The sequence below is a fragment of the Cervus elaphus genome, chromosome 15 (genome assembly GCF_910594005.1).
Source record: "Cervus elaphus chromosome 15, mCerEla1.1, whole genome shotgun sequence".
NCBI lineage: Eukaryota > Metazoa > Chordata > Mammalia > Artiodactyla > Cervidae > Cervus > Cervus elaphus.
The window spans coordinates 50,488,885-50,500,600 of NC_057829.1; the positions used below are offsets into that span (position 1 = coordinate 50,488,885).

Below are 11,716 nucleotides of genomic sequence, written 5' to 3' on the forward strand. Positions count from 1 at the left end.
TCTGAGAAGGCTAACTATATTGTCAGGAAGGTGAGATTTTTCTCACCAATAAAGATGTCTAAACTAAAGGCCATGTCCTGCTTTGGTAGTTTATGTATTTGTATGATTTATGTATCATGTCAAACAGTCTGTCACAATGTTTAATTGTTGATGAATATAAAGTTGCTCATAGGAAACAGTGTATCTGTTAAGCTGGAATTGCTATTTTATTCCTTTTGTCTAGTCCCCTTTCCTTCTTTCCCTTTATCAAAGCAGGAGTCCTCAATCTCCAGGATCTAATGCCTGATAATCTGAGGTAGAGCTGATGTAATAATAATAGAAAATAGTTGCATAATAAATGTAATGTGCTTGAGTCATCCCAAAACCATCCCCCACCCCTGACAGTGGAAAAATTGTCTGCCATGAAACTGGGTCCTGGTGTCAAAAAGATTGGAGACCGCTGCTTTAAAGAGTGTTAGTATGTTTTGTAATTTTACTGAAATTTGTACAAAAACTCCTCTATTTCCCTTATTTTATTTTTTTTTTTTAGTAAGATTCAGTCTCCGTAGAGACTGTCAAAAATTGCCAGTGCCGACTATATTTCAAGTCATCATGGCGGGGTATTGGGAAAAGTTTTCAATTAGCAATAATCGCGCCTCGGATAAACCTCATTGGCTACGATACTGCCACTGCGCAAAGCTCTATTTCCCTTATTTATTGTTCCTTCATTCAGCAAATACTTGCTGAGGGTCTTCTCTGTACCAGATAAGGGTCTCCCAGTCAGTACTTGTATGGAAAATAATTTTGTCAGTAAGGGGAGGGTATTTTTTTCTGTACAATTCAGGGAGGAGAAATTCTGCACTGCCAGTAACATTCCTAATTAGAATGAAGTGTATCAAGATATCTGCCTAATATGTCCAAAAGTTTATAAGAATCCAAGTTTTAGTTTAGATTTTCTGCTAATAGTAATCTTTTGGCTATTATAGAAAAATGGAAAACAATGAAAAGTAAGATTAAATATCAATAGTTCTCACAATCCTATCTTCCAGATACGGTTGTCTAGATGAACATATTTGATGTTGCTGTGGGTAAGTGATAATACTATTGGGTTGGCCCAAAAGTTCATTCAAGTTTTTCCATAAGATAGTATGAATGAACAAACTTTGGGCCAACTCAATATATTTGTTCTGTAATATGATTTTTTAAAATCTTACATGTAGAATTATGAACATTTCTCCAGATAAATCTGATTGCAGGATATTTTCTGGACATATCATAATTTGTCTAACATTTCTCTCATTGGACACAATTCATTTTTAATTTGCGCTGTGATAATGTCACTGCAGTTAGACTGTATATACATTCGTGATTCCATTCTTAAAATTGCTATAAACTAAAATAAAAGAATTTATTTTAAAAATACTTGCCAAATTGCCTTTCAGGAAGTTAATGCTGACTGCAGTTCCTACTAACGATGTGTGAGAATGTCCTGTTTTTACCCCTGTGCCGAGACTGAGTACTACCCAACCCCTTTTAATTTGAACTTCAGAATCTCACAGATATTTGAAATGTTGCAAAATACCACTTTTTTAAAATAGTAATTTTTTCTTATCAGGATAAAGTTAGTATGTAATTTTGTGAAATATAATATGCAGTTACTATACTCAGACATGCTTCATGTCTTCTACCAATTTGACTTTTCTATTAGAATTTATTAGTTTATAATTTTAGGGGGTTGACTATCATCGGCCTTCAAATGTAATTTTACATTTCCAAAATTGTCATATGATTTTAATTTACAACTTGGAAGAAAAAAAAAACATGATTTGTGAAAGCTATACAGGAGATCCAGGTTCAATGCCTGGATAGGGAAGATCCTCTGGAGGAGGGCATAGCAACTCATTCCAGTATTCTTGCCTGGAGAATTCTCATGGACGGAGAAGCCTTGTGGGTTACAATCCATTGGGTCGCAAAGAGTCAGACATGACTGAGCAACTAACAGACACACATATTAAGTACTTCAGTCAAAAACAGAATTGTCTCAAATATAATTTCTTAAACTTCAAGTCTATCTAATATAACAACTCATTCTGGAAATGAATAGTATCCCTATTTTGTAACTTTGTTTTGACAAAATAATCACCAAGACAGACAGTTTAGTTAATCTTTTGAGACAAGATATATCTCAAATGTATTGTCTTCAACTCCACTTTTACCTAATGTGGTAACTTGCCAAAAATGAAGAGTTTTAACCTTTTTCCTTTCCTGGGTAACAAATTACAGGGAAAAAAAATCAGAGCAAAATCCTGCTTCTCCCAGGTACATTCATGTTAGCCACTGTGGATTATTGTACTTTTTAAAAGCACAGTATGTGTTTTTATCCCTTTGTAGTCTGGCCCACACTGCTTCCTCTTCCTCCAATGCCCTGTGTTTTGGTGAGCTTCTTCTCGTTCTGCAGAACTCTATGTAAAATAGATGCCCAGTGCAAATTCAGTGTGTGAAGCAGTGCACTCAAAGCCGATGCTCTGGGACAACCCAGAGAGATGGCTTGGGGAGGGAGGTGGGAGGGTGTTTCAGGATGGGGGAACATACGTGCACCCATAGCTGATTCATGTTGATGTATGGCAAAACTCACCATAATATTGTAAAGAAATTATCCTTCAATTAAAATAAATTTAAAAAAAAACTATATGTGGTAGATATGACACATGATGCCTATTCCTACACAGTCCTTGTAGAACTACTGAAGTTCCTTCCTGTTAAAAGTGGACTGGACATAGTCAGCAGTGTTTATATTGTAGGATTCTGGGTAACCAGGCTAGCCAAGTGCACCAGAGGTGAACCACTGAACAAAGCTGAGCTAAACCAAACACTTGCTGAGGAATTTGGGATAGTCTCTGAGAGGCTGAGCAGAGCTGAGGCTGAGGGGTGACTTGCATTGGGGACAGAATAGATGCCACTGTGACAAACCTTAGACATGTACAAGTTAAACTAGAGCAGAAATGATAGCCAGTCTGCAGAATAGTTTCCATTATTGACTTTCACAGGAGGTAGCATTCCAATCCATCTATACTTTCTACTAGTTTAAACCATTTCTCGCCCTTGAAATAAAAGGATGTTGAAAAGAAGGTAGATCAAATATCACTGCTTTCTTGAAGCTTTTACTGAGTACCTATAGACCAGTTAAATTACTTTTAATCTCTTAGATATTTGTACATATGCTACAATAGCTTGTCAATTTGTTTTTTCAAGTGAAGACCTAAAATTGAGTGCTCACTATCTGCTATACATAATGCTAGGTATTATTATAATTCATGTATTATTCTCACATCAACACTATAAAGTTGGCATTCACTACATTATTATTAATGAGGTTTTATCCTTTGCCCAACATCATTGTTGGAAACAGAAGGAGCCATGATTGCATATCAAATCTGCCTAATTTCAAGCAGCGCATCTCAAACCACTATATTAAACTGACCCCCAGCACTAATAGTTGTTTATAATCTCTGAACTTGCTAAATGGTGAGCTCCTTGAAGTTAGTGTACTATGTACATTGTTTCAAATGTTGGGACAGTACCTATTGAGCACCAAATGCTCAATATAGGTTAAAATTTAAAACTATCTAGCATTACCCAGATTGTAGTCTCTGGTTCCTGGTCTGTTTCTTTCTAAGCCATTAATATTAGGACAAACATATAAAGTCCCACATACATATGGGCATTTGTACAAACATCAGATGCCCAAGAGCTTCCCTGACGGCTCAGTGATAATGAATCCGCCTGCCAATGCAGGAGACATGGGCTCAGTTACTGGATGAGAATGATACCCTGGAGAAAGAAATGGCAACCCACTTCAGTATTCTTGGCTAGGAAATCCCATGGACATAGGAGCCTGGTGGACTACAGTCCATTTGGGTCACAAATAAGTCGGACATGACTAAGCGACTAAACAACAAACAGCAGGTGCCCAAATTATGGAGATTCTTAATTTTCTGTTTTCTCGGTGTGGAGATAAATAATGTATTTGTTTTATATTTTTGTGCTGTTGTTGTTCAGTGACCCCATGGCCTGCAGCAGGCCAGGCTTCCCTGTCCTTCACTGTCTCCCGGAGTTTGCTCAAACTCACGTCCATTGAGTCTATGATGTCATCCAACCATCTCATCCTTTGTCACCCCTCAGACAGTCAGAAAGATTGTCCTGCCCTCAATCTTTCCCAGCACCACGGTCCTTACCAGTGAGTCAGCTCTTTGCATCCGGTGGCCAAAGTTTTGGAACTTCAACATCAGTCTTTCCAATGAATATTCAGGGTTGACTTCCTTTAGGATTGACTAATTTGATCTCCTTGCAGTCCAAGGGACTCTCAAGAGTCTTCAACACCACAGTTTGAAAGCATCAATTCTTTGGTGCTCAGCCTTATCTTTGGTCCATACATGACCACTGGAAAAACCATAGCTGTGACTATACAGACCTTTGTTGACAAAGTAATGTCTCTGCTTTTTAATACACTGTCTAGGTTTGTCATAGCTTTTCTTCCAAGGAACAGGCATCTTTTAATTTTATGGCTGCAGTCACCATCTGCAGTGATTTTTGGAGTCCAAGAAAATAAAGTCTGTCACCGTTTACATTATTTCCCCATCTATTTGCCATGAAGTGATGGGACCAGATGCTATGATCTTCATTTTTTGAATGTTGAATTTTCAGCTTTTTCATTCTCCTCATTCACTTTCATCAACAGGCTCTTTAGTTCCTCTTCCTTTTCTGCCTTAGCATGATGTCATCTGCATATCTGAGGTTATTGATATTACCCCAGGAATCTTGATTCTGATTGTGCTTCATCCAGCCCAGCATTTCGTATGATGTATCCTGGGTATAAGTTAAATAAGCAGGGTGACAATATACAGCCCTGACATACTCCTTTCCCAATTTGGAACCAGTCTGTTTCTCACTGTTGCTTCTTGAGCTGCATACAGTTTTCTCAGGAGGCAGGTAAAGTGGTCTGGTATTCCCATCTCTTTTAGAATTTTCCACAGTTTATTGTGATCCACATAGTCAAAGACTTTGGCATAGTCAATGAAACAGAGTAGATATTTTTCTGAAATTGCCTTGCTTTCTCTATAATCCAGTGGATGTTGCCAATTTGATCTCTGGTTTCGCTGCCTTTTCTGAATCCAGCTTGTGCGTCTGGAAGTTCTCGGTGCACATACTTTTGAAGCCTAGCTTGAAGGATTTTGAGCATTACCTTGCTAGCATGTGAGATGAGCAAAGTTGTGCAATTGTTTGGACATTCTTTGGCGTTGCCCTTCTTTGGGATTGGAATGAAAACTGACCTTTTCCAGTCCTATGGTCACTGCTGAGTTTTCTAAATTTGCTAGCATGTTGAATGCAGCACTTTCACAGCATCATCTTTTAGGATTTGAAATAGCTCAGCTGGAATTCCATCACCTCCACTAGCTTTGTTCATAGTGATGCTTCCTAAGGCCCACTTGACTTCACACTCCACGGTGTCTGGCTTTAGGTAAGTGATTACACCATCATGGTTATCTGGGTCATTAAGACCTTTTTTGTATAGTTCTTCTGTGTATTCTTGCCACCTCCTCTTAATCTCTTCTGCTTCTGTTAGGTCCATACTGTTTCTCTCCTTTATTGTGCTCATCTTGCTTGAAATATTCCCTTGGTGTTTCTAATTTTTTTGAAGAGATCTCTAGTCTTTCTCATTCCATATTTCCTTGTATTCCTTTGCATTGTTCACTGAAGAAGACTTTCTTATCTCTCCTTGCTATTCTTTGGAAGTCTGCATTCATATAGGTATATCTTTTCCTTTCTCCTTTTCCTTTCACTTCTCTTCTTTTCTCAGCTATTTGTAAAGCCTCCTCAAACAACCATTTTGCCTTGTTGCATTTCTTTTTCTTGGGGATGGTTTTGGTCCTCACGTCCTGTACAGTGTTACAAACCTCCATCCATAGTTCTTCAGGCACTCTGTCTACCAGATCTGATCTCTTGAATTTAATTTTCACTTCCAATGTATAATGGTAAGGGATTTGATATAGTCATACCTGAATGACCTAGTGGTGTTCCCTGTTTTCTTCAAAGTAGCTACTTTTTTTGGTACTGTACTCAGTCATATTTTAGAAAGTATGAAAATTGTAATATAAAACTCAGTGGAACACATTTAATAAACCTAATGGTAGCAATGTCCATTTTTCTTTAGGACTATGTAAAAGCTAGTAACATGATCAAGTTAGGTACAACAGTCAGGTTTGAAGTGAAAGAAATTTTAATGATTTTAGCTGATATTTCCATAAGTGGCAATGAGTGCTAGTATGACTATGCAATTAGAAATCCTGAAACTGACACAGTTTCTAATTCTATGATTTTGTTTCTAATGCCATGATTGAATTAGTACAATTTGATTTACCATAGGAGGAGTCCGTAAAGCATTTTGATCTGCTGCCAAATATGAATAGCAATATTTAGCCTGCATGTCTGTATTTTTCTTTTAAATAATATATTCCCATGTTCATCCCTATCAATAGATTTCAAGTAAAGAAAAATTTGTACTATTGAATTCTCCTAGCAGAACAAGAAAAGGGGATAGGAAAATGACTGTTTGTAATTTTATTTAATAATTATTTCAAAATCAAAACAATAGAACAAGGCTACCTTTAACTGAATGTCACAGATTACCATTTACTGTGAAACTGATAAGATACACCTCTTCTCTCTTCCTCCTCTTATGCAGTTTAGCAAGAGTTTAATCATCACTAGATCCTTGATAGGCAAACATCTTGTCATTTTGCCCACACCACACCTTATGAGTAGCTACAGCAAGCATGCTTTTTAAATTTGCATTTTCCTTCAAAAACGTGTCATTGTCTTATCCTACAACTATATCAGCACAGGAAAACACACAAAAAAAAATCTATACTGATGGCACAATATTTGTCATAACAAAAACACTGGAGACAATTTTAATATCTCTCAAGAATGACTGTCAGGTATAGCTTATCCAATAGGCTACACTCTTAAGGCAACTGTTGAATAAGACACCTCTCTATGTATTACACAGAAAAATCTGCAAGGCACATTAAATAAAAGTGCAAGGTACAGGACAATGTACAGTATGCTGAACTCATTTGATAAAATACCTTGGGAATGCATTCCCAAGTTCATGTATTTTCCATTCAAATAAATTGTTTTGAAATTCAAGTTTCAGCAGCCACTATCTCAAATGTTTGAGATTCTTTAAATGATCCTTTTGATTTTGTATTATATCTGACTTCCAACTTCCAGCCTCCATTGCTAATAAAAGTGTCTGCAGTTTTGATAAATTCTTTTTTCACCTTTTCCAATGTGCAGAACCTCTTTGTGATATCCCTTCCTAAGTACTCAGTTGGGCAGGATGAAGAGGCATGCCTCCTCGGTGGGTTTCTTATTCTCCCATCCCCATTATGGGATGGGAAGCAAGGAGGGCTAGAACCAGGGCTGATGAGCTGGTACATGCAGAGGTGAAGTCTGGCCGCAGCTGGTTCCTGTATAAATGGAGGGATCCCATCACCAAGGCCTTTTAAATGAATGCTCCTCTCCCTTCTGAAAACAGAGGCCCTTCTTTCTTCTTCTTGAAGAAAGGCCTTCATATTTCCTTTCCTCTCTTGTGCTTTATTGGAGATGGCAGGCCTTAAAATTGGCCTTGGCACATCAGCCAACTAGCACAGGTAGGAAAAGAAGGTTTCTCTAGGGTAAGGAAACCGAAGCTTCCAAACAGAAGGAATGTAATAGCAGATATCCTGCCAGTTCCCTTCTCAGGCAAGAACCAACCAAGCCTTGTGTCCTGCGGGCAAAACCCCTTGAAATTGAACCACTTCCGGGAATACAAAAACAACAAACATTCTAGGACATCTGTGTTACTTAACAAAACTTTTTAGACAAATTGATCAGTGACTTTCCTCTGGAATGCCTTGGACCCAACATTTTGTCGTTTTGATGTAGACTTTTTGAATATTACAGAATAGGTGTGAATTGGGACAGTTGCTCTCTTCTTCAGAGAGAATATCAGATTTGTCAGTATCAAAGTTGGCAAATGAAAATAACAGAGCCAGTTTAGGCTTCATTTCTGTGGGTTTTCTTTTAAATAGTATATCCTATCCTTTTCCAGTGAACAGATATCTGGTTGAACAAAAATTGAAATAGTCAATTCACCTAGCAAGAGAAGCAAAGAACAAAATGAGAGAGGATTTGTGATTTTTAGGTAATAATTATTTACAAAGCACAGTAGTTGGAACAAGTCTTCCTGGCATGAAGTAGTATTTAAGATAGTTCAGATGCACTAATTTGCTACAAAATCTGCGTGTATTTGTCAACTGTATTTATACACCCACACAAACACACCCCCACACACCCCAGCACATACAACCCTCTAAGATCACACTGCCAAAATTTATCTATACTTTTAATAGTTCATGGCATTAAGTTAAATTTTATTTCAAGGACTGTCACAACCTAGAGATAAATAGGATCTAAGTACTGAGGTAATACATTTTGGAAAATAATATTTTCATGATAAATCTTACATACCTATCATCATTCCAAAAGCTCCTTACACTCTAGATTCTAGAATTAAAATGGGGAAGGGTTTTACATTTAGGAAGTATAAGCTGAAAGTATTTATTTCAATTCAATATAGAATAAGCTGAAAGTATTTATTTCAGTTCAATATAGAGTATTTATCAGAGTCAAGATAACAACCAATGTGTACAAAAATTTACATGACAAGAGGAACAATAGACAATATAGCACCTTTAGAAAAATAATTAAAAGATTTGTTGCATTTACAGGTAAGTGCCACATTGGAAATTTACAACACAGTAATTTACTGCAATCAATGACAGGAGAGTTCCACAAAGAAACAAAGCTCTTACACTCCAGATTTTCGGAAGGTATTATTGGAATGCTTAACTGTAACCACAGAATTTGTACATCCTTAAGGACTGAGCTCACAAAAGTCACAAACGGTTTTCATAGCATATATTATGTAAATGGAGTCCACTGTGTTCGGACAGCTGGCTTAGTGTCTCTGACAGGTGTGAAGCCTGGAAGAATTACTGGCTTGATGGTGATCTTTCTGTATCCGGCAAGACAGACCTTCTCCACAGTAACAACGCTGGAATATCTCCAGCCCATGGGAGCCTTTTCTCCTGTGTTTGGTACACACTTGACCTTCCTTGAGAACAGGTTTACAGATCTTGGACCAGAAATGTCTAGCACAACACAACCCCGCAGCGCAGTCTGATGAGCGAAGACAGACAGAACCTTCTTGTCCTAGGGAGACAATAGGAAAAGCACCTGGTCACTGCTCAGCCTGCATTATTTCATTAAGGTAATCTAAAAGACACTGTTAATGTGCTAACAAAAAAGTCTTCAGATCCTTTCACCTACCTTTGGTATGATACATTCTTGAAGACAGTGTAGTTCTTCTGGAGTACCCATCCAAGGTACTGTGTTCATTACCAAAGTTTTCAATTATGGTTTCCTCGATTTCCCCTCGATGGAAATGATTTTGATCAGAAGGCATGCATATCCCTAAGGAAGCAGGAGATAGTGATTAACTCCAGAGCTGTAATATGTCTGCTAATAGCTGTCACAGTGGCAGTCTGCTACGCCTATGCCAACTTGAGCTACCTCATTGTAGTGACATTAAACGTGAGCCAAACTTCCTAGTGTTAAATCAAAACTCCACGATGGACAGAAGCATCAGTGTGTGCACTCTGCACTCATACATAACAGCCCCAATCTAGACACTTAAAAAATACCTTCTCAGCAACCGTGGTAGTGGCAATGAAATTTCTGCCCATTTTAATATCACCCTTGGGGTAAGAAAAATAAAATACAGTCACTTAAAAAATTGTATTTAAAGACAACTTTTCTGCCCTCCATGCTATAAGGATTCTGCCAGACTAAGTTAAGCAAATGCAATGCTTGCTGCCTGGAAGATTACAATCTTTTCCACCAGTTACTTTACTGTATAATTTCTATATTACAGAGAGATTTAGTTAGTTCATCCCAGAGTATTATTGGGTCCTAAGGAGGATCGCCACCCTTAAATTTATTTCTGGAGCCTTCTTGGGCTGAGTCTACCTCTCTGAGACATTAAAATTTCGTGGGTCTGTGGTTGGGGGGAGAGTACTTATTTTAAGGTAGCAGGAGGCAGAGGCAGATAAAGATGGAGAAGCCAGGATGTGAGGGCGTCAGGATCTCCTTTAAGAATGATCTGCACAGGTAAATCGCTTGAAATGACAACAGCTTGAACGCGGATCTTGAAAGAGACTTATCTGGCAGAGCTGTCAGAAGCCCGGTAAGAAAAATGGAAAAGGCAACTAAATGCCCGTTCTGATTTCCTTGGGGTCTCTGTAAGTTCCACCTCCCTGCCCATCTTCATTCTCAAGTTGTATCAAATTCTTATGGAAGTGTTCACCCTGAGGTAAGACGCCCTCTTAAGGCATCGAGGGGCACAAAGGGATATAGGAGCTCCAAGACCTCCGTACTTATCTTTGCTTCCAGGGTAAACACTGGCCTGAGATCCTTTCTGGGGAACCTCGCACGTTGAACTCCCATTGGCAAGGTAGTGCCGGAGTGTTCTCAGCTGAGAGCATTGTCTCTCAGCTGTGGGCGCGCTAGCAGAGGATGGAGTCCGAAAGAGAGCTGCCCGACTCACCGTTTTTGCAGTGATTCCCAGGGCAGCACATCGCGTGACGCATGCAGCGCTTTCGGAGCTTGCGACAGGCTAGGCAGATTTGCGCGCCGGCTCCGCGGGCGGGACTCGCGCAGTACTCGTCGGCGCTGCAGTCCTCGTCCTCAGCGCACGGGTACGGCTGCGGGAAGGGGCCCGGAGAGGGTGAGGCCCTCGGGCACCCCGCACCACACTCCTGGGCTCCTCACGCTCCCTTTCAGCCCACCTCTCCAAAAACTGTTGCCGCTCACTGCTCCCAAAGGCAGTTGCCAGACGCACCTTCAACTACTCTGACACGGCCCGTTCTGCGCCCTCGTCCCCAAATGAGACCCGTGTAGGATCGCCGCGTTCCCGATCCCCAAGACCCTTCTCACCTGGTGGTTGTCAAGGGTCTGGAACTTGTTGCCGCCCTCAAAGGGAGTTCCGGGAGCCGCGCTGACGGCGGAGCCTGGGTGCCCGGCAGCGCCGCTCAGCGGTGGGGGCAGGTTCTTGATGGCGTTGGAGTTGAGAACGAAGTTCAAGGTGGCGCTCACCCCCAGCAGAGGGTGACCGCAAAGAGCCGCAGCCGCCAGGGCGACCCAGACCCGGGCAGCACCCGCTGTGCGCAGAGCCGTCATCTCAGAAGGACTCAAGGGAGAGAGAGAGAGAGGGGAAAGGACTGTCACTTTGCACGCCTAGTCCCCACTGAGCTGTGTTGGCGCAGCTGCAGAGACGGGGCTCGGAGCGCCTCCACCAGTCCCGGAGTCCTGACCCTGACTGCAGGGCTCTGCGCCGCCACCGCCGCGGAGGCTGCCTTTATACTGCGGGCTCCGAGCATTCCGGCCCCTCCGGGGAAGACAACAAAGCCGGATTGGGATTTCAAAGCGCTGGGAGGGGCTGGAAGGGGGTGTGTTTGTGTACATGAAGGGGAGCCTTTGACACTCTTCACCCCACCCCTCCCTTGCGAAGATCCTGCCCCTGTCCAGCTCACCTTGGGGTGACGGTAATCAGGGAGCATTAGAGGAGACAACT

General features: G+C 40.6%; 1 protein-coding gene and 1 non-coding gene across 2 annotated transcripts; both read right to left on the reverse strand.

The window, feature by feature from the left end:
- Positions 1-539: 539 nt before the first annotated feature.
- On the reverse strand, positions 540-680 carry LOC122709663. Its single transcript, XR_006345640.1, has one exon. It is a non-coding gene; the product is annotated as a U4 spliceosomal RNA (small nuclear RNA).
- Positions 681-8,435: 7,755 nt separating this feature from the next.
- DKK1 (dickkopf WNT signaling pathway inhibitor 1) lies at positions 8,436-11,499 on the reverse strand. Its single transcript, XM_043924980.1, has 4 exons — positions 11,080-11,499; positions 10,691-10,847; positions 9,415-9,558; positions 8,436-9,297 (listed from the first exon to the last, which is right to left on the reverse strand). The coding sequence occupies exons 1-4, from the start codon at positions 11,320-11,322 to the stop codon at positions 9,044-9,046; spliced, it is 798 nt and encodes a 265-aa protein (XP_043780915.1). The 5' UTR covers positions 11,323-11,499; the 3' UTR covers positions 8,436-9,043.
- Between the last annotated feature and the right edge of the window lie 217 nt (positions 11,500-11,716).

Coding starts and splice junctions, on each gene's coding strand:
- DKK1 (XM_043924980.1), bottom strand. CDS start 11,322: ATGACGGCTCTGCGCACAGCGGGTGCTGCCCGGGTCTGGGTCGCCCTG. Junction 9,559..10,690: donor TGGGAATCACTGCAAAAACG/GTGAGTCGGGCA, acceptor CTGCTTCCTTAG/GGATATGCATGCCTTCTGAT. Junction 9,298..9,414: donor AAGAATGTATCATACCAAAG/GTAGGTGAAAGG, acceptor TTGTCTCCCTAG/GACAAGAAGGTTCTGTCTGT.